Raw genomic sequence first — 21,308 nt, forward strand, 5'->3', positions numbered from 1 at the left:
ATATGTCTGTTCTTGTGCCAGTACCAGGCTGTTTTGAGGACAGTGGCTTTGTAATACAGCTTGAAATCTGGTATTGAGATCCCTCCTACTTTATTCTTCTTTCTCAGGATTGCTGTGGCTATTCGGGGTCTTTTTTTATTCCAGATGAATTTTTGGAGAGTTCTTTCTAGGTCTGTGAAATACGCCGTTGGTATTTTAATGGGGAGTGCATTGAATCTATAGATTGCTTTGGGTAGTATGGACATTTAAATGATGTTGATTCTACCAATCCATGAACATGGTATGTTCTTCCATCTGTTTACATCTTCCTCTATCTCTTTTTTCAGGGTCCTGTAGTTTTCCGCATATAGGTCTTTTACCTCCTTGGTTAGGTTTATTCCTAAGTATCTTAATTTTTTTGGTGCGATGGAAAATGGGATTGCTTTTTTAGTCTCTCTTTCTGTAAGTTCATTGTTGGTGTATAGAAATGCCATAGATTTCTTGGTGTTAATTTTGTATCCTGCTACATTGCCAAATTCATTTATTAAGTCTGTTAGTTTTTTGATGGAGTCTTTCAGGTTTTTTATGTACAATATCATGTCATCTGCAAATAAGGACAGCTTTACTTCTTCTTTTCCAATTTGGATGCCTTTTATTTCTTCTTCTTGTCTAATTGCAGTGGCTAATACTTCCAGTACTATGTCAAACAGGAGTGGTGAGAGTGGGCATCCCTGTCTTGTTCCTGTTCTTAGGGGAAATGGTTTTAGTTTTTGCCCATTGAGTATGATGTTAGCTGTGGGTTTATCATATATAGCTTTTATTATGTTGAGGTATGATCCTTCTATTCCCACCTTGTTGAGAGTTTTTATCAAGAAAGGGTGTTGGATTTTGTCAAATGCTTTTTCTGCATCAATTGATATGACTATGTGATTTTTATCTCTCAATTTGTTTATGTGATGTATCACATTTATTGATTTGCGGATATTGAACCATCCTTGCATTCCTGGGATAAATCCTACTTGGTCATGGTGTATGATCTTTCTGATGTACTGCTGGATCCTATTTGCTAGAATTTTATTGAGGATTTTGGCATCTACATTCATGAGGGATATTGGCCTGTAATTCTCCTTCATTGTGTTGTCTTTATCTGGTTTTGGTATTAGGGTGATGCTGGCTTCATAGAAGGAGCTTGGAAGTGTTCCTTCCTCTTGAATTTTTTGGAATAGTCTGAGGAGGATAGGTTTTAGTTCTTCCTTGAATGTTTGGTAGAACTCTCCTGTGAAGCCGTCTGGCCCCGGGCTTTTGTTTGCTGGAAGCTCTTTGATGACTGCTTCAATTTCTTCCATAGTTACTGGCATGTTGAGATGTTTAGATTCTTCCTGATTGAGTTTTGGAAGGTTATATTTTTCTAGGAATATGTCCATTTCCTCCAGGTTGTCCAGTTTGTTGGAATAGAGTTGTTCGTAGTATTTTTTAACAATCCTTTGTATTTCGGCGGGATCTGTTGTTATTTCACCTCTTTCATTTCTGATCTTGTTTATTTGGGTCCTCTCTCTTTGCTTCTTGGTGAGCCTGGCTAGAGGTTCATCAATCTTGTTTATCCTTTCAAAGAACCAGCTCTTGGTTTTGTTGATCTTTTGTATTGTTTCTTTGGTCTCTATGTCGTTTATCTGTGCTCTGATCTTTATTATTTCCTTCCTTCTGCTTACACTGGGCTTTTCTTGTTGCTCTTTTTCTAACTCTTTGAGTTGTTGGGTTAGGTAATTTATTACCCCTGTTTCTTGTTTTTTGCAGTAGGCTTGTAGAGCTATGAACTTCCCTCTCAGGACTGCTTTCGCTGTGTCCCATAGATTTTGGATTGTAGTGTTTTCATTGTCATTTGTTGTCATGATGTTTTTTATTTCTTCTTTGATCTCTCTGGTAACCCAGTCATGGTTTAATAGCATGCTGTTTAGTCTCCATGTGTTTGATTTCTTTGGGTTGTTTTTATTGTAGTTGATTTCCAGTTTTATGCCACTGTGGTCTGAGAAGATGCTTGATATGATTTCTATCTTCTTGAATTTGAAGAGACTTTGCCTATGTCCCAACATATGGTCTATCTTTGAAAATGACCCATGTGCACTTGAGAAGAATGTATATTCTGTGGCTTTGGGGTGAAATGTTCTGAAGATGTCAATTAATTCCATCTGGTCTAGTGAGTCATTTAGGATTGATGTTTCTTTGCTGATGTTTTGTTTAGAGGATTTGTCCAGTGGTGATAGTGGGGTATTAAAGTCCCCTACTATGATTGTATTGCTGTCAATCTCTCCCTTGATATCCTCCAGGAGTTTTTTTATGTATTTGGGTGCTCCTGTGTTGGGTGCATATATGTTTACCAGAGTTATTTCTTCTTGTTGGATTGCTCCCTTTAGTATTATGAAATGGCCTTCCTTATCTCTTGTTATGTCCTTCAGTTTGAGATCTAATTTGTCAGAAATAAGTATTGCTACCCCAGCTTTTTTTTCAGTTCCATTTGCCTGGAAAACCTTTTTCCATCCCTTCACCCTCAGTCTGTGTGCATCTTTTTTTCTGAGGTGGGTTTCTTGTAGACAGCAGATATATGGGTCGTGTTTTCTTATCCAATCCGTTACCCTATGTCTTTTGATTGGGGCATTTAATCCATTTACATTTAAAGTTATTATTGATAGGTACTTATTTGTCGCCATTCCTATTCTTTACCCCTGTGTTACTTCTTCGCTTCCTGTTTCTTTCTTTCTTTCTTTCTTTCTTTTTTTTTTTTTTACAGTAGACCCTTTAGCATTTCTTGCATTGCTGGTTTGGTGGTAATAAATTCCCTTAGTCCTTTTTTGTCTGTGAAGCTCCTGATTTCACCTTCAATTTTGATTGACAGCCTTGCTGGGTACAGTATTCTTGGATTCAGCCCCTTCCTTTGCATGACTTTGTATATTTCATTCCATTCCCTTCTGGCCTGATGAGTTTCTGTTGAGAAATCAGTTGCTAGTCTGATGGGGGTTCCTTTGTATGTAACTTTCTGTCTCTCTCTTGCTGCTTTTAAGATTCTTACTTTGTCGTTGGTGTTTGCCAATTTAATTATAATGTGCCTTGGCGTCGGTCTTTTGGGGTTCATTTTGCTTGGGACTCTGTGAGCTTCTTGGATTTGTGTGGGTTTTTTCTTCCCTATATCTGGGAAATTTTCTGTCATTATTTCTTCAAAGAGGTTTTCTATTCCTTGCTCAGCTTCCTTTCCTTCTGGAACCCCTATTATGCGGATGTTGTTTTGTTTCGTGTTGTCCCAAAGTTCCCTTAGACTCTCCTCCTGCCTTTTAATTTTTTTTTCTAGAAGTTGCTTTTCTTGGGTATTTTTTTCCATCTTGTCTTCTAGCTCACTGATGCGGTCCTCTGCTTCTTCTAGTCTACTCTTGATGCTTTCTATTGAGTTCTTTACGGCAGCGATGTCATTTTTCATTTCTTCTTGGTTCTTCTTCATTTCCTCTTGGTTCTTGCTCATATTGTCGAATTTGTCTTCCATTCTTTTCAGCCACCTTATGACCATTTCTCTGAATTCTTTTTCTGGAAGGTTGCTTGCCTCCATTTCGTTTACTTCCTTTTCTGGTGATGCCTGCTTTTCTTTCATATGCGGGCTGCTTCTTTGTCTCCCCATGGTCTCTCTTCTCTGGGTGTCTGGTTATGTAGTTCTCTCTCTCCTGGGTTGATTTAAAGGCACAAAATACAGCACTACCAGGTACAACTCACAAGGCACTGAACAGGAATGTATTCACGATATTAATAACCTCCAATAAAGGTGACCACCAGAGAAAGGCAAATTAGGTGATAGGAGAGAAAGAAGAAGAGGAAAAAGGAAAGAAAGAAAGAAAGAAAGAAAGAAAGAAAGAAAGAAAGAAAGAAAGAAAGAAAGAAAGAAAGAAAGAAAGAAAAAAGGAGTGTGAAAATGAAATTGGGAAAAGGGAAAGTAAAGAAAAAAAAAAAAAGTAAGAGAGACAAGAAAGTGACTAAGAGAGAAAGGGGAACAGACTATATATATTGGGGATAAAACTCCAATAGAACAATCACTAATCCCAGAAAATGCCAGCAACAAGTGCCTGGGGATTAGTACAAACTACCACACCAACTAATATGGAGTGAGGCAAGGGAAAGCTGAAGCACAAAACGAACAAAAAAATAAACAAAAGAAGAATAAGCAAAACAATCTCACAAAAAAAGCATAAAAATTAGATATAATCTACATTCAAGCAAACAACAACAAAAGGACAGAGAGAAGGACAAGTTTATGGATAGCTCAGACAGCGAAGGGAGAGGTGTATGTGGACTTGGAGCAGAGGATTGGAGATTAGATATGTAAGTAGGGTGAAATTTTAACAAGGGGTAAACAGAAAGAATAGGGAAAATCTAAAGCAGTAAAAGGGTAATATAAACAGGACACTGAAAAGGGGGAGGTTAGGAAGAGAGTGATGGCCTAAAGGTAGAGTTGAGATAGAGTAAAACGATGCTAAAGGAAAGATAAAAATAGAATGTAGAACCCTAATCCCAAAATAAAATGAAGAGAAAATAAAATGACACTTTAAAAAAAAAAAAAAAAGATAAAATAGCAGTAGTAATAATACGGATTGAAAATAAAAATGTAATCATTAAAAAGGTAAAATCAAGTGATGAAAAAAGAAAAAAAAAGTTTCTTGATTAAAAGATGCAAAAAATGAAAATAAAAAAAAAATAAAAAAAATAAAAAAATAAAAGGTAAAAATAAAATGTGAAGTAGTGAAGGTCATTCACTTCCTCTGTTTTTCTGTTTGGCACGCCTGTTTCTCAGTCCAGACAGTATTGCAGTTCCCTGCGATCCACTGCTCTTCGGTGTTGTAAGCCAGTCCTGATTTTAAGCAGGCGGTGTGTCTTAATTTCTCGTATTCCTTTATTTTTGATTACACAAGAGTCGATTTGTGATTCAGCCCCTGGGTGGCAGTGTTTCTGGATTAACTTCCGGGTCTATCTATGGCCTCTCTAGGCCGTGTTAGAGCCTTCTTTCTCTGTGGCACTCGTCACCGGCCTGTGGGAGTGGTCTGCCTCAGAGCTGACTCTCTGATGGTCACTCCCCGCTCCGATCCCCAGGTTCCAGAAAAACAACCTTCCCCTGCAGTCTCCCAGGGTGTCCCCAACTGGGTGATCCTATGTATTGGGCTTAGTAATCAGAAGCAAGAATTTCAAGAGGAAAAAGCCCAGTTGTGCGTACTCCGGGACTCCGCGTAAGCCCAGGCACCCAGGGAACGCAGGGGCTGCGCGTAAGTCTGGACTGCCTGAAAATTCTTAGGGTGTCCCTGCACTTCAGATCAAAATGGGTTGCTTTTTAGAGTGCCCTTCTCTTAGCAGCTCTGAGGACCCCTTTCCACAATCACAGATCACGCCAGCCCCTACAGCCACGGATTTTTCTAGGCACAGACTTCCCTGGTCCTCCAGCTCCCGCAAAACGCGCGTTCCTCTCTCCCGCCGGGACCAGAGACCTCACCTTATCCCAGGCGAAATCTGACCTTTCCGTGGTGGAGTGTAGAGCTCCTCTGAACCCGTGTGCTTGCGCCAGTTGGGGAGCGTTGTTCTGGGGCTCGCAGCTGTTCCTGGGGTGCCGCCGTTGTGGATTCTCAGGCTTCAGATAAGCTCCACTTTCCGGATCAAGATGGCGCAGACTCCGCGTCCAACCCCGCAGCTCCGGGAGGGGACCCAGCCACAGTTGGTGCTGCCAGGTCAGGGGAACCCCGTTCAGCAGTCCCCCACCTCCTTCTGGAATTCAGCTGTCTCCCAACCAGCCAACAAACACTCCTTGTGCGACCCTCAGCTGTTCTTTCTTTCTGCTCCGGGACAAGGCTCGGAACACGTCTGTCTATTCCGCCGCCATTATTCCCTCCTCTCCCAGTGTTATAATTTTGTTACATAGCTTTCTAGACTTTTATATATGGGTTGGGCAAATACAGGTTTATAGTTGTGAATACAAGAAACAGTTTATTCTTATATTATTATTTTTTAATTATTGTATTATTTTTCATATTAACAACTATAAACCTACTTTTGCCCATCCCTGTATTCTTTCCTCACCATATCCTATAGAGAGAGGGTGGAGAGAAGAGTTGATAATATGATAAAGGATGGGATAGAAATGTCATGAAAAAAGAATTACAAATGGCAAATAAGTATGTAAAAAAGTTATCACTAGTAATCAAAGTAATTAAAATGATATGTGTTAATCTATCATATTGAAAAGAATGAAAAGATTTTTTAAGTCCATTGGGATAAAGGAATGGAGGGACCAATATCTATTGTAGTGAGTGTAAATCTGCTTGGCTTTTCTCAGTGTGTTTTTTAAAAATATATATATTTTATTGATTTTTTACAGAGAAGAAAGGAGAGGGATAGAAAGTTAGAAACATCGATGAGAGAGAAACATCGATCAGCTGCCTCCTGCACACCTCCTACTGGGGATGTGCCCGCAACCAAGGTACATGCCCTTGACCGGAATCGAACCTGGGACCTTTCAGTCCACAGGCTGACACTCTATCCACTGAGCCAAACCAGCCAGGGCTCTCAGTGTGTTTTGCCACTATGTATTGTAGGCACATCTACACTAATAAAAGAGAATCATGCAAATTGACCATCACTCCGCTACACCCACCAGCTAATCAGGAGGGGATATGCAAATTAGAAGGGCAAAGATGGCGTCCGCCCAGCTGCTCCAGGCATGGAGTGGCCGGGCAGGGCAGGACGCCTGCTATGAGAGGGAGGGCGGGGGGCGAAGGGATCTACAGGAGCGGCACTCTGGCCGCAGCGAAGATGAAGACGAAGGCGGCAGACTCTGGCCGGAGCCTGCAGGAAAGACGAAGAAGGCAGACTCTGTCCAGAGTCTGCAGCGAAGACGAAGATGGCAGACTCTGGCCTGAGTCTGCAGCAAAGATGGCAGACTCCAGCTGGAGTCTGCAGCGAAGATAGCAGACTCCAGCCGGAGTCTGCAGCGAAGACGAAGGCAGCAGCGAAGACGAAGGCAGCAGACTCTGGCCAGAGCGAAGGCCTGGGTTTCGGGTGCCGGAGGAAAACCGGTGCTGGAAGCCAAGGGAAGGAAGGCCTATTGCATGAATCTCTTTGTGCAATGGGCCTCTAGTTTTCAATAATTCTAGGAACTTGAGTGGACAAAGTTGAAAAAACAAGTTGTATGCTTATATGAAAACTAATGATGTATGCTTATATATATGATAATATATCAAGAAAAATCAGTTTACATGAAATTATATAGTACCATTCCATTTTATTTTAAAAACAATCACTTTTGAGTTATAAATATAGGAAAAAAATCTAGAAAAATGTAGGCCAATATGTTGGTAGTAGTAATCTCTGAGTTATGGCATTTAAAAGATAATTTTATGTATTTTTTGATTATCATGTATACTGAGTAGCCAGATTATTATGATCTCTGAACACATAATATCCTATATAATAAAAGGCTAATATGCAAATTGGAGTTCAACCAGGAGTTCAATCAGCAGGCAGGCCAGCCAACCACCCATGTCCCCTCCCCTGGGCCCCTAATATATATACACACACACATACATACATACATACATACATACATACATACCTCCCCCCCAAAAAAAAACACACACTCTCTGAGTGGCCAGATTATTATGTGTTCAGAGATCATAATAATTTGGCCACTCAATGTATTTAACAAGCATGCAGTACTTTTATATATAAACTAGTGGCCCGGTGCATGAAATTCATGCACGGGGGCGGGGTGGGTGTCCCTCAGCCTGGCCTGCACCCTCTTCAATCTGGGACCCCTCGGGGGATCGGGCCTAAACCAGCAGTTGAACATCCCTCTTGCAATCTGGGACCTTTGGCTCCTAACCGCTCACCTGTCTGCCTGCTTGATCTCCCTGAACCACTCTGCCTGCCGGCCTGCTTGCCCCCAACTGCCCCCCTCCCACCGGCCTGCTCGCCCCCAACTGCCCCCCCTGCAAGCCTGCTCACCCCCAATTGCCCCCCCTGCCGGCCTGCTCACCCCCAACTGCACTCCCCTGCCAGCCTGCTTGCCCCAAACTGCCCCCCCCAACAGCTTGATTGCCCCCAACTGCTCCCCCCTGCCGGCCTGCTCGCCCTTAACTGCCTCTGCCTCGGCCCTGCCACCATGGCTTTGTCCGGAAGGAAGTCCAGAAGGTCTCCTGGTCTAATTAGCATATTATCCTTTTATTAGTATAAACATTAGAATTATTTCCATTTTGGAAAAAGTTATTAATAGCCTGTGTCAGATGTCAAAATATAAAGAGTAGCAGGATAATCTTTGACCTAATTAATCAAACATACAAAAAGTTTGGCTATTTGGAGGGTTGGGAGAAGGCAGGGCAGAGGCTAAGGAAAGGATTGACATTGACTGACTGGGGGCTGTGAGCCAGAGAATCCATAGCAGCTGCTAGGAGCCAAGAGCACAAGTGTGAAGTAACATAACACAGTATTTGGATTTGGCTTCCAGCAGCTGCTAAAGAGAAGCTGTTTTTGAAAGCTTGTCAAGCCCACATCTTATAAGCAATTTTATAAAAGTGCTGAAAAATGACTCCCTAAATGCCAACTGTTAAATACAATGGATGTTCAGTGAACTAAATTTCTTTTAATGTATTTTTTAAAATATATTTTTACTAGAGGCCTGGTGCACGAAATTCATGCACAGGTGTGGGGAGGGGTTCCTCTCAGCCCAGCCTGCACCCTCTCTAATCCGGGACCCCTCGGACATCCCTCTCACAATCCGGGACCACTGGCTCCTAACTGCTCACCTGTCTGCCTGCCTGGTCGCCCCTAACTACCCCCCCTGCCGGCCTTGTTGCCCCATGCAACCTGTTGTTCAGTTGTTACTGTGAGGGCATCCTGACCAATTTGCATATTACCCTTTTATTAGTATAGATTGATTTCAGAGAGGAGGGGAAAGGGAAAGAGAAATAGAAGCATCAATGATGAGAGAGAATGATTGATCGGCTGCCTTCTGCATGCCCCCAACTGGGGGTGAGCCCACAACCTGGGCATGTGCCCTTGACTGGAATTGAATCTGGGACTCTCAGTTCGCAGGCTGATGCTCTATCCACTAAGCCAAACCAGCTAGAGCTTAATTTTTTAAAAAATATATTTGTATTGATTTCAGAGATGAAATAACTCTCTGTTGTGTGGCATGTAGGCATTCTGCATTAGGTTTCAGGCACCAATTAGTTTTCCTATAGCAGGAGACATTTCCCCAGGGACAGACTGCAGATCTCATGGGGCAAGAAATAGAATGTTCAAAATCGAAGTGACTTGAACTATTCACAGGTAATATGCACCTATTAAATTAAGAAGTAGACAAATATTTCTGCTCTGTTATCAAATGTTTTAGTAACTCAGAAGACTTATGCAAGTGTAGTGGATAGAAAAAAAAAGTGTTTATTCAGTCAAGAGCATTTTCCCTTGGGTAAGTGGCTCCTACATGTCTCAGCCTCCTCTCAGACTAACTCTAATTATGAAAGGGTTGACCAGATGTCAGAAGAAATTGTCAAATGTGGATTCCTTCCTTCAGGGACTCTGCCTCCTGTCTTAATTGTTCTCATTTAAAAAGCTACTGATTATTTTTATTCTTCTTCCTCTCCTCCTAAAAACATCCCTGATTCACCATTTTAGCTGTGCCTGAAGACACTGCTAAGAGGACCCCACTGTCAGAGGATCCCATTTCATAAATAGTCACTGTCCTCTGTTTCTTGTATAATCCTGGACTTTTACTAAACTCCCATAAGCCAAACTCAGATGTGAGTATTACATCAGAGTTCCTCTCGCAAATATCTTAAGTTCGGGAACAAACATTTGATTGAAATAAATGTTTTCCTTTCTTTTCCAAAACAGTAGTGCCCAGCATAGGAATGGGCAAAGCTTCATGGTTCTTATTCTCTTGTGGATGCATCCGGAAGGTAACAGAGGGGGCTATTTGTTCCCTTTTGGAGCCATTCATAGTTTCTGAGTAACATTACACAATAAATATCTTAAGAACAGACTGTCTGGCACAACTTACATTTGACTTTTCTGATAGCAATCCACAATATCTACATATTTATTTTCTTTTAGAACATGTGGGCAGTCAAGGGCCATGAGACAAAGGTCATGGGTCCTTTTTATTTATTTATTTTTTTTGTGACCACTAGTATGGATTAGATTTAATATTTTATTTTAATTTAATTTTATTTTTTTATAATTTTTTTAAATTTTTTACATATGTGTCCTTATTCCCCCCTAACCCCCCACCCCCTCTTATGCCCCACCCCCCTTGTTGTCTGTGTCCATTGATTACGCTCATATGCATGCACACAAGTCCCTTGGTTGATCTCTCCACCTTACCCCCACCCTCCCCTACCTTCCCTGAGGTATGATGTGCTGATCGACGTTTTTCAGTCTCTGGATCTGTACTTGCTCATCAATCTATGCCATTCATTATATTCCACAAATGAGTGAGATCATGTGATATTTATCTTTCTCTGCCTGGCTTATTTCATTTAACATAATACTCTTCATCTCCATCCATGTTGTTGCAAATGGTAGGATCTCCTTTTTTACCACAGCGTAGTATTCCATTGTGTAGATATACCACAGTTTTTTAATCCACTCATCTGCTGATGGGCATTTAGGCTGTTTCCAAATCTTAGCTATGGTGAATTGTGCTGCTATGAACATAGGGGTGCATATATCCTTTCTGATTCGTGTTTCTAGTTTCTTGGGATATATTCCTAGAACTGGGATCACTGGGTCAAATGGGAGTTCCATTTTTAGTTTTTTGAGGAAACTCCATACTGTTCTCCACAGTGGCTGCACCATTCTGCATTCCCACCAGCAGTGCAAAAGAGTTCCTTTTTCTCTGCATCCTCGCCAACACTTGTCATTTGTTGATGATAGCCCTTCTGACAGGTGTAAGATGGTACCGCATTGTTGTTTTGATTTGCATCTCTCTGATGATTAGTGACTTTGAGCAGGTTTTCATATGTCTCTTGGCCTTCCTTCTGTCTTCTTTCAAAAAGTGTCTATTTAGATCAGTTGCCCATTTTTTGATTGGGTTGTTTATCTTCTTTTTGTTAAGTTGTATGAGTTCTCTGTAAATGTTGGAGATTAACCCCTTATCGTTGACATCATTGGCAAATATGTTCTTCCATGCAGTGGGCTTTCTTGTTGTTGTATTGATGGTTTCCTTTGCTGTGCAAAAGCTTTTTATTTTGTTGTAGTCCCATTTGTTTATTTTCTCTTTAGTTTCCATTGCCCTAGGAGCAGTATCAGTGAAGAAGTTCCTTCGGCATATGTCTGAGATTTTTCTGCCTGTGGACTCCTCTAGTATTTTTATGGTTTCCCGTCTTATGTTTAAGTCCTTTATCCATTTTGAATTTATTTTTGTGTATGGTGTAAGTTGGTGATCTAGCTTCATTTTTTGCATGTATCTGTCCAATTTTCCCAACACCATTTTTTGAAGAGACTGTCTTGACTCCATTGTATGTTTGTGCCTCCTTTGTCAAATATTAATTGAGCATAGTGATTTGGGTCCATTTCTGGGTTCTCTATTCTATTCCATTGATCTATATGTCTGTTCTTGTGCCAGTACCAGGCTGTTTTAAGAACAGTGGCTTTGTAATACAGCTTGATATCTGGTATTGAGATCCCACCTACTTTATTCTTCTTTCTCAGAATTGCTGTGGCTATTCGGGGTCTTTTTTATTCCAGATAAATTTTTGGAGAGTTCTTTGAGATATGCCATTGGTATTTTAATGGGGAGTGCATTGAATCTATATATTGCTTTGGGTAGTATGGACATTTTAATGATGTTGATTCTACCAATCCATGAACATGGTATGTTCTTCCATCTGTTTACGTTTTCCTCTATCTCTTTTTTCAGTGTCCTGTAGTTTTCCGCATATAGGTCTTTTACCTCCTTAGTTAAGTTTATTCCTAGGTATCTTAATTTTTTTGGTGCGATGGTAAATGGGATTGCTTTTTTAGTCTCTCTTTCTGTAAGTTCACTATTGGTGTATAGAAATGCCATAGATTTCTTGGCGTTAATTTTGTATCCTGCTACATTGCCGAATTCATTTATTAAGTCTGTTAGTTTTTTGATGGAGTCTTTCATGTTTTTTATGTACAATATCATGTCATCTGCAAATAAGGACAGTTTTACTTCTTCTTTTGCAATTTGGATGCCTTTTATTTCTTCTTCTTGTCAAACTGCAATGGCTAATACTTCCAGTACTATGTCAAACAGGAGTGGTGAGAGTGGACATCCCTGTCTTGTTCCTGTTCTTAGGGGAAATGGTTTTAGTTTTTGCCCATTGAGTATGATGTTGGCTGTGGGTTTGTCATATATGGCTTTTATTATGTTCAGGTATGATCCTTCTATTCCCACCCTGCTGAGAGTTTTTATCAAGAAAGGGTGTTGGATTTTGTCAAATGCTTTTACTGTATCAACTGATATGACTATGTGGTTTTTATCTTTCAATTTGTTTATGTGATGTATCACGTTTATTGATTTATGAATATTGTACCATCCTTGCATCCCCGGGATAAATCCTACTTGGTCATGGTGTATGATCTTTCTGATGTATTGCTGGATTCAATTTGCTAGAATTTTGTTGAGGATTTTGGCATCTATATTCATGAGGTATATTGGCCTGTAATTCTCTTTCATTGTATTATCTTTATCTGGTTTTGGTATTAGGGTGATGCTGGCTTCATAGAAGGAGCTTGGAAGTGTTCCTTCCTCTTGAATTTTCTGGAATAGTCTGAGGAGGATAAGTTTTAGTTCTTCCTTGAATGTTGGGTAAAACTCCCCTGTGAAGCCGTCTGGCCCTGGGCTTTTGTTTGCTGGAAGCTTTTTGATGACTGCTTCAATTTCTTCCATAGTTATCAGCCTATTGAGATTTTTAGAATCTTCCTGAGTGAGTTTGGAAGGTTGTATTTTTCTAGGAATGTGTCCATTTCCTCCAGGTTGTGTAGTTTGTTAGAATAGAGTTATTCATAGTATTTTTTTTAACAATCCTTTGTATTTCTGTGGGGTCCGTTGTTATTTCACCTCTTTCATTTCTGATTCTGTTTATTTGGGTCCTCTCTCTTTGCTTCTTGGTGAGCCTGGAGAGAGGTTCATCAATCTTGTTTATCCTTTCATAGAACCACCTCTTGGTTTTGTTGATCTTTTGTATTGTTTTTTTGGTCTCTAGTCATTCATTTCTGCTCTGATCTTTATTATTTCCTTAGTTCTGCTCACTGTGGGCTTTTCATGTTGCTCTCTTTCTAATTCTTTGAGTTGTTGAGTTAGATGATTTATTACCATTTTTTCTTGTTTTTTGAGGTAGGCCTGTAGAGCTATAAACTTCCCTCTCAGGAGTGCTTTCATTGTGTCCCATAGCATTTGCATTGTTGTGTTTTTATTGTCATTAATCTCCAGGATGTTTTTAATTTCTTCTTTCATCCGTTGATCTCCCAATCATTGTTTAATAGCATGCTATTCAGCTTCCAAGTGTTTGAATTTTTTGGAATGTTTTTTATTATAGTTTATTTCTAATATTATGCCATTGTGGTCTGAGAAAATGCTTGATATGATTTCAATCTTTTTGAATTTGGGGAGACTTTGCTTGTGACCCAATATGTAGTCTATTTTTGAAAATGTCCCATGTGTACTTGAGAAGAACGTATATTCCGTGGCTTTGGGGTGAAATGCTCTGAAGATGTCAATTAGGTCCATTTGATCTAGTGCGTCATTTAGAATTGCTGTTTCTTTGCTGACTATTTGTCTAGAGGTTTTATCCAATGATGTCAGTGGTGTATTAAAGTCTCCTACTATGATGGTATTGTTGTCGATCTCTCCCTTGATATCTTCTAGGAGTTTTTTTATGTATTTGGGTGCTCCTGCATTGGGTGCATATATGTTTACCAGAGTTATATCTTCTTGTTGAATTGCTCCCTTTAGTATTATGTAGTGGCCTTCCTTATCTCTTGTTATGGCCTTTACTTTGAGGTCTATTTTATCAGAAATAAGTATCGCAACCCCAGCTTTTTTCTCATTTACATTTGCCTGAAATATGTTTTTCCATCCCTTCACTCTCAGTCTGTGTGAATCCTTTGCTCTGAGGTGGGTCTCTTGTAGACAGCAAATATATGGGTCATGTTTTCTTATCCATTCAGCTACCCTATGTCTTTTGATTGGTGCATTTAATCCATTTACGTTTAATGTTATTATTGACAAGTACATGTTTGTTGTCATATTTTTCTTTAGTGTTTGTGTTTCTTCTTGCCTTTATCTTTCTTCTTTTTACAGCAGTCCCTTTAGCATTTCTTGCATTGCTGGCTTGGTAGTGATAAACTCTCTTAGCCCTTTTTTGTCTGTGAAGCTCCTGATTCCACCTTCAATTTTGAATGATAGCCTTTCTGGGTATAGTATTCTTGGATTCAAACCCTTGCTTTACATCACTTTGTATATTTCATTTCATTCCCTTCTGGCCTGGTGTGTTTCTGTTGAGAAATCAATTGATATTCTAATAGGAGATCCCTTGTAGGTAACTTTCTGTCTCTCTCTGGCAGCCTTTAAGATTCTTACTTTGTCGTTAGTGTTCGCCAATTTAATTATGATGTGTCTTGTTGTCGGTCTTTTGGGGTTCAACTTGTTTGGGACACTATGTACTTCTTGGACTTGCATAGTTTTTTTCTTGCCAATATCAGGGAAGTTTTCTGTCATTATTTCTTCAAACAGGTTTTCTATTCCTTGCTTCTCTTCCTCTCCTTCTGGTATCCCTATTATTCGAATATTGTTTCGTTTTGTGTTGTCCCAAAGCTCTCTTAGGCTCTCCTCTTGCTTTTTAAGTCTTCTTTCCAGTTGCTGCTGTGTTTCTGTGTTTTTTCCTACCTTGTCTTCTAATTCACTGATGCCGTCCTCAGCTTCTTCTAGTCTACTGTTTAAGCCTTCCAATGTTTTCTTTATTGCAGCTATGTCGTTCTTCATCTCCTCTTCGTTTCTTTTCATGTTGGTGACATTCTCATTCAGCTCCTTATAGTTCTCATTGAGTTGTGTGTATTTGTCATTGAGTTGTGTGTATTTGTCATCCATCCATTTAAATATCCTTATAACCATTACTCTGAATTATTTTTCTGTTAAGCTGCTAGCCTCAATTTCATTTAACTCCCTTTCTGGTGGTTCCTCTTTTTCTTTCCTTTGGGGATTGCTTTTTTGTCTTCCCATGTTTTCCTGTTGTGTTTTAATTGTAGATCCAATTGCTTTGCTACCCAGGTTCTTTTGGTGATGGTGCTACTGGTGTAATCTCTCAGTTCTCCTGGGCTTGGTAGTCTAGTGTAGCTCCCTACTTGAGCTATTTGGGTTCTCTTGATGTAGGCCTGTGAGCTTGAGAGGCACAACTGCAGTGTCTAGAAGTCAGCAGCCGTGGAGGGGAGTATCCCAAGTTTTGCTGTCTTGCATCCTTAGTTGAAATCATGCGTGCCCAGCAGGGACTCACAGTGGCACCAAGGAACTGTCTGTCGGGGTGATGTGGCTCAGGGAGCCTGCACTCGGGAAAGGTGTGACTGTGATGCCCAGAGTTCTGTAGTTATGGGGTGGGCAGACAGCTTTCGCTGCTGCACCTGTGGTGGATAGGTGCTTACTCCCAGTGGTGGCTCACAGGAGCACCCGCGGTAAGTTTGCCAGCGAGGCACACTGAAGCACTCTGAAGGGCCCTGGCAGTGTAGCAGTGTAATTTGAGATGCCTAGCTTCTTAAGATTTCTCTTTAGGGCAGATCCTATGGCCTCCCATGGGTCCTTTTTAGAGCCCTTTCTAACATAATGTTCTTTGTACTGATGATGAAAAGCACACATTGTTATGTTGGTAAGCAAATTACAAGTCTGAAGCTTGCTCTACTGGGGTCAAAGATGTAGCCTCTGAAATGTGTGCACTGAGAACTCAGTCTAAGGGCTGCAGAGCACATCTAAGAGGGCTAATGGGATCCTTCTATATCTCCACAGATGGTGATGCAGAGATTGAAGGAGCCCCAGCCTCTCCCTTGGATGTGGTGTGCGTGGATGCCAACAAAGATTATATCATCGTCTCCTGGAAACAGCCAGCTGTGGATGGAGGGAGTCCTATTCTGGGATATTTTATTGATAAGTTAGTACTTAGTCTAACTTTAGTTAGAGTGATTTGGTCATAGAGATGCATGCTTGATTTCTCCCACTATTTCTAGGTGAAATACTTTCTTTTCTGGTCTCCTCTCACTCCTTCTCTATCTCCCTCTCCCTCTTTCCCTTTCTTCCTCTCTCTCTCTCTCATATAAATACAAATTTACACATATATGTATATACACATATAAATGTGTATATACATATATGTGTGTATGTATAGATTATGTAGACAGATACAGATATAGCTATAGATAGGTATATACCTAAATTCCAAAGATAATCTTTGAATTTGATGACCAGCACACGTCACTAATTTGGCAAGAAAACTATAAATTCATAGACGTAATAGAGGCCACTTTAGAAGTGAAATAGTGGTATTCAATATATTTAATGCCCATATTCCTAATATGTCAACAATTTAGGAATATTACATGAAGAATAATACTTTATGAATACTAACAAAATTTTATTTAAATCTCAAGAAGTGATTTCAAATTAGAAAAAGAAATCACAGATATCAGTAGTATTAAATTATGTTCTATTTACAAGTTCTTACTGTTTACATTCTCTAAAACTTAAGAGACTTTGATTTATGGTAATTGGGTCTTACATATTAATTATACACTAACTTTAGACAACATAGATAAAAATTTCATATTATCAACCTAAATAAATTATTGTCTGACTTAGTTTCTATTCAAATAGTTGCTCTAATTCTCTTTCCATTTTTTGAGTAATAAAATTTGGTTGTAAAAACCACTAGGGACAGATAATTTGGCTACTATGATTCAATGAAGTTGTACCAAGGTATATTAAGCCTGATATTTATAGCAGTAAGTAAATATATATCTATTGGGCTCAATACCATCCAGAGAAAACTTTATAATAAATTATATACTATTTAATTGTATACTAAATGCTTCTACATTTTATTTTTTGGTAACGAAGAAATGTGAAGTTTTAGATAGATTCTTTTGCATCCTTACAATTTCTGCCTTATTATCTTTGGCAAATTTCTAAGGGATTTTCAAACTTTGATCATTGAAAAACCAGAGACAATAAGTACATTTTGTTTCCTCTTGCCTTAGTCAAAAATAAAAAAATAACAGTATTATGAGTAGTATTTATTCATCATTTGCCATGTGAATGGCACTGTTCTAAGCCCTTCTCATATATTGACCACTAACCCATAACCATCCTTTGAAAGGTAGGTCTGTTATTACAATTAGGAAATGAGTAGCTGACCCAAGGCCACATACTAATGAGGAAACACAGTCACATAGTGTAATTTAGCAGAACTAGAACTCAGAGAGCAGCCCGGCTGTGTGTGTTTCTTCTGCTCCACCATGCCGTTGACAGCTCCAGAGCAGCGGCTCTCCGCCTTTGTCCTGCCCACAGGAGGGTTAGGAAGCATGTTGTAGGATCATTGGGTCACCACGACAGAATCTACAGAGAGAGGGTGGGAGGCAGGGGCAGTTTGGAGAATTATCCTAGCCTCACACATTCATTTATCACAGGTCCATAATTTCTACAAAGGAAGATTTAGGGGAAAGTGGATGTAAGGCAAGGAGTGAAGCTATATTTGCTAACACTTTACATAAAGTTGAAGAAAATATTTATCTCAAAGAGGAAGGGTGATAATAAGGAAATAAAGATAAATCCCCCACTACAATCACCTTTGCACTGTCATTGGAACCGCCCCGCCCCCATGAGAATCATTTGGGAATTATACATGTTGGACATAGAGCTGTGTTGGGGAAGTGATATAAACAAAACGTCTAGTACTCTACTCATAAAAAACGATGAGTTACTTCAATGCTATACACTTCAATCACATGTTGAGCCTCTGAAGCCCTGTGGATCAGACTATAACATGATAGAACTCACATCTTTGTCTCCTGAGGTGTGGCCACTCTATCCCCAGGCATCAACTGCTGAAAAAGCACCCAGTTAGAAATCTGAGGTCTCAAGTGTTTAAATCCAGGCCTGGGAATTTCACTACATCTCATCAATCTCATCTGCTAAGAAGCAATTACAGTACCCTCCTCGCCCTCCCACCTGCACAGCAGGCAGTGACCATCAAGTGAGCTCTCTCCAAACTGCAGTACAGATAAGTTTCTTTTAAGGTGCTAACTTTCTCAGCAATAGTTCCATAATTTAAACAAAAATGCCTAACGAAGTCGCTAATGGTGGAACTGAAGACATCAGCCAGGCAGAAGTTTGAGCGATCCTGCCCCTTAGTCTATTCAGTGTAGAGATTGTACATACCAGCCTGCTTCTCCCCGCACCCCCCACCCCTGACCATATCTCCTCTACTTAACACACAAGGCCCTTAGCTGCATATTTTTAGTGAGGTCAAAGGACATGTATGTGTCAAGAAGGAGCTGAGCTTCTTTTTCTTGTTAGAGAAGATACATTACAGTTGAGTGGAATTGAGTACATACCTGAAGTTAATAACTATTGAACTGTGCTTGAGCTGCATATTTTGTAGAAAAATCTGAAGCAACTGGGTAGGTTTGCAGCATTGGAACTGTGAATTTAGCCATACTTCTCTTAATATTCTTATTGACCGCTCTCTTTTCCTTAGATGTGAGGTGGGCACAGATAGCTGGTCTCAATGCAATGACACACCTGTGAAGTTTGCTCGTTTCCCAGTCACTGGATTATTAGAAGGTCGTTCTTATATATTCCGAGTTCGGGCTGTGAATAAAACTGGAATAGGTCTGCCATCTCGTGTTTCTGAGCCTGCAGCTGCTCTGGATCCAGCTGAGAAAGCAAGACTTAGAAGTAAGTATTTTTCATTTTCTAGGATCTTCCTGAACCTTTTTTTTTTTTAAATAGAACTACAGATCTCATTGCAAAGTTATTATTCCTCCCCATTCCACTAGAGGGAACAGAGAATAAGAAATCCTTTATTGATCAGAAAATCCTTAAGGTGGGGAGGGGACTGAGGAGCATGAGAACAAAAAAGTATTTGTTTTTTTGACTCATCTGTTCACTGTTAATATCTCAGTACAGTGAGTTTCTTTATATTAAAGGAAAAACAACATTATATTTGATCTATACTTGAGTTTCCTTATAGACAATCAAAAATAATCCGTCCATACAGTTAGCCTCCAAGTATCGGTGTCAAAACTACGGTACATGAATTATGCTCTGCATTTGTTTCATGAGAACCCATATGGCACCCTCAATAAAAGGAACCATAAACTGGCATGAAAAGAATTGTTGTGAATTAACATTTCACTCTACCAGATTTCTCAGCCTTGGTCCTGTTGATATTTTAGGCCAGATAATTCTATGTTATGGGGGTCTACACTGTACATTATAGGATGTTAGCAGCGTCCTGGCCTCTACTTACTACAGGCCAATAGCGCTCCCCCACCCCCTCCGCCTCTTGTGACAAAATTATCTCCAGACATTACCAAATGTCTCTGGGGAGCAAACTCAACTTAGATGAGGACTACTGGTCTGTGGTTTATTTTCAGTTTTGTTGTTGTTGTTGTTAATCCTCACCCAAGGATATTTTTCCATTGATTTTAGAGAGAGTGAAAGGGAGAGGGAGAGACAGAGAGAAACATCGATGTGAGAGAGACACATCAATAGGTTGCCTCCTGTACGCACCCCAATCAGGGCCCAGGAACCTGCAACCAAGGTTAGTGCCCTTGACCGGGAATCGAACCTGGGACCCTTCAGTCCACAGGCTGATGCTGTATTCACTGAGCCAAACTGACTAGGGCTGCAGCGTTATTTTTATTTTTACCTTAAGTACCTGTAGTGGCATCATAAAAATCTATGTAAAATAATGCTACTTTTTCTCTGGAGACTTTTTCTAATCACACTACTTGATAGCTTTCTGATCACTTTTCACCTAACATCCAGCTTCCATCTCTCTTTCCTAATTCCATCTCATACATTCATTTACTCTTTTTCTATAAATTCCAATAAAAAATAAGATTTCTTTGAGCTGAAAATAAGTTATACTGTTTATTACCTTTCTGTTTTTGCACAAAATCTGGTCAAAAGTCCTTTGATTAAAGCAGGAGTTGAATCATTTTCTCTTTCTGGTGTCCATGGGATCACAGATATGAATTTTCTTTTTAACTTTATACTCCTCATCTCATCCATTTTCCCCACTCAGGATCTAAGCTGGTTTCCTTTGTAGACAACAGTTTTCTAATGTAACGGCAAGAAATTGCTTTTGTTGAGCTTTACTGCAGCATCAGTGCCCCTCTCCTCTTTCATCTTTGTTATGACAGTTAAATAGGTACTGGGCTTGCAATTGTTCCGGAAAGGTTTCTCCCTTAAGAAGGTATCAGAGAGCCTACATGTTTCAGGAAATCTATATGGAACAGTAAACACAGGTTATTTACCTCTCTTGTTCAAATACAATTCTAGAAATGTCGACTCAGTTCAGGCAGGTTCCAGGCTCCAGCAGATTGTGAATTCTTCAAGGACACAATAGTGTATACATGCTCAGTAAGATTATTTAGAACAATACATAAGTCAACTAGTAACAAACCCATTTGTGACTAACCTGGCCAGTTAATAAGTTTATAAGTACAGTTGAAACTGCTCTTGTGAATGTTTGTGATTTTTATTTTTATCTCTGTTCAGGTCACCCTTCAGCACCTTGGACTGGACAGATCATTGTCACTGAAGAGGAACCTAGAGGTAAAAGCTACATTTTCCTCAAATACTATTGCCAATGTTTTGCTTTGCTGGTTAGCTGTAGTGGATGATACACTGCATATTAAGATGTTTTGTAAAAAACATTCTGAAATATTTGGATATCATAAAGTAACTTATATTGTCAGAGAAGCGCTTTTCCTAAAACGTTTTATTGAGATATAATTGACATACACTAAACTACATGTCTGTAAAATATACAATTTGACAATATTTTTTCAGATGTGTTCACCTGTGAAACCATCACCATGATCCGAATAATGAGCATATTCATCACCCCTAAAATTTTTTCACATCCCTTTGTAATACTTCCTTTTCATTCCTTCCCCATGCATTGCTCACAATTTTAGATAAATGGAATCATACTCATTTTTGTCTGGTTTCCTTTACTCAGCATAATTATTTTTCGTTTTATTCATGTTGATGTTTGTGTCAATTCATTTCAATT

The 21,308-nt window shown here is 39.7% G+C and overlaps 1 protein-coding gene across 3 annotated transcripts in view; it reads left to right on the plus strand.

Moving 5' to 3' along the window:
* Positions 1-21,308, plus strand: part of MYOM1 (myomesin 1) — a 153,414-nt gene that overhangs the window by 64,911 nt on the left and 67,195 nt on the right. For all 3 annotated transcript variants that reach the window (XM_080685527.1, XM_080685528.1, XM_080685529.1), the window contains exons 11-13: positions 16,016-16,157; positions 18,759-18,958; positions 20,789-20,845. In XM_080685527.1, the coding sequence (XP_080541653.1) occupies positions 16,016-16,157; positions 18,759-18,958; positions 20,789-20,845 (399 nt within the window). The remainder of the gene's footprint in view (positions 1-16,015; positions 16,158-18,758; positions 18,959-20,788; positions 20,846-21,308) is intronic.

The sequence above is a fragment of the Plecotus auritus genome, assembly GCF_963455305.1.
Source record: "Plecotus auritus genome assembly, chromosome: 8".
Lineage (NCBI taxonomy): Eukaryota > Metazoa > Chordata > Mammalia > Chiroptera > Vespertilionidae > Plecotus > Plecotus auritus.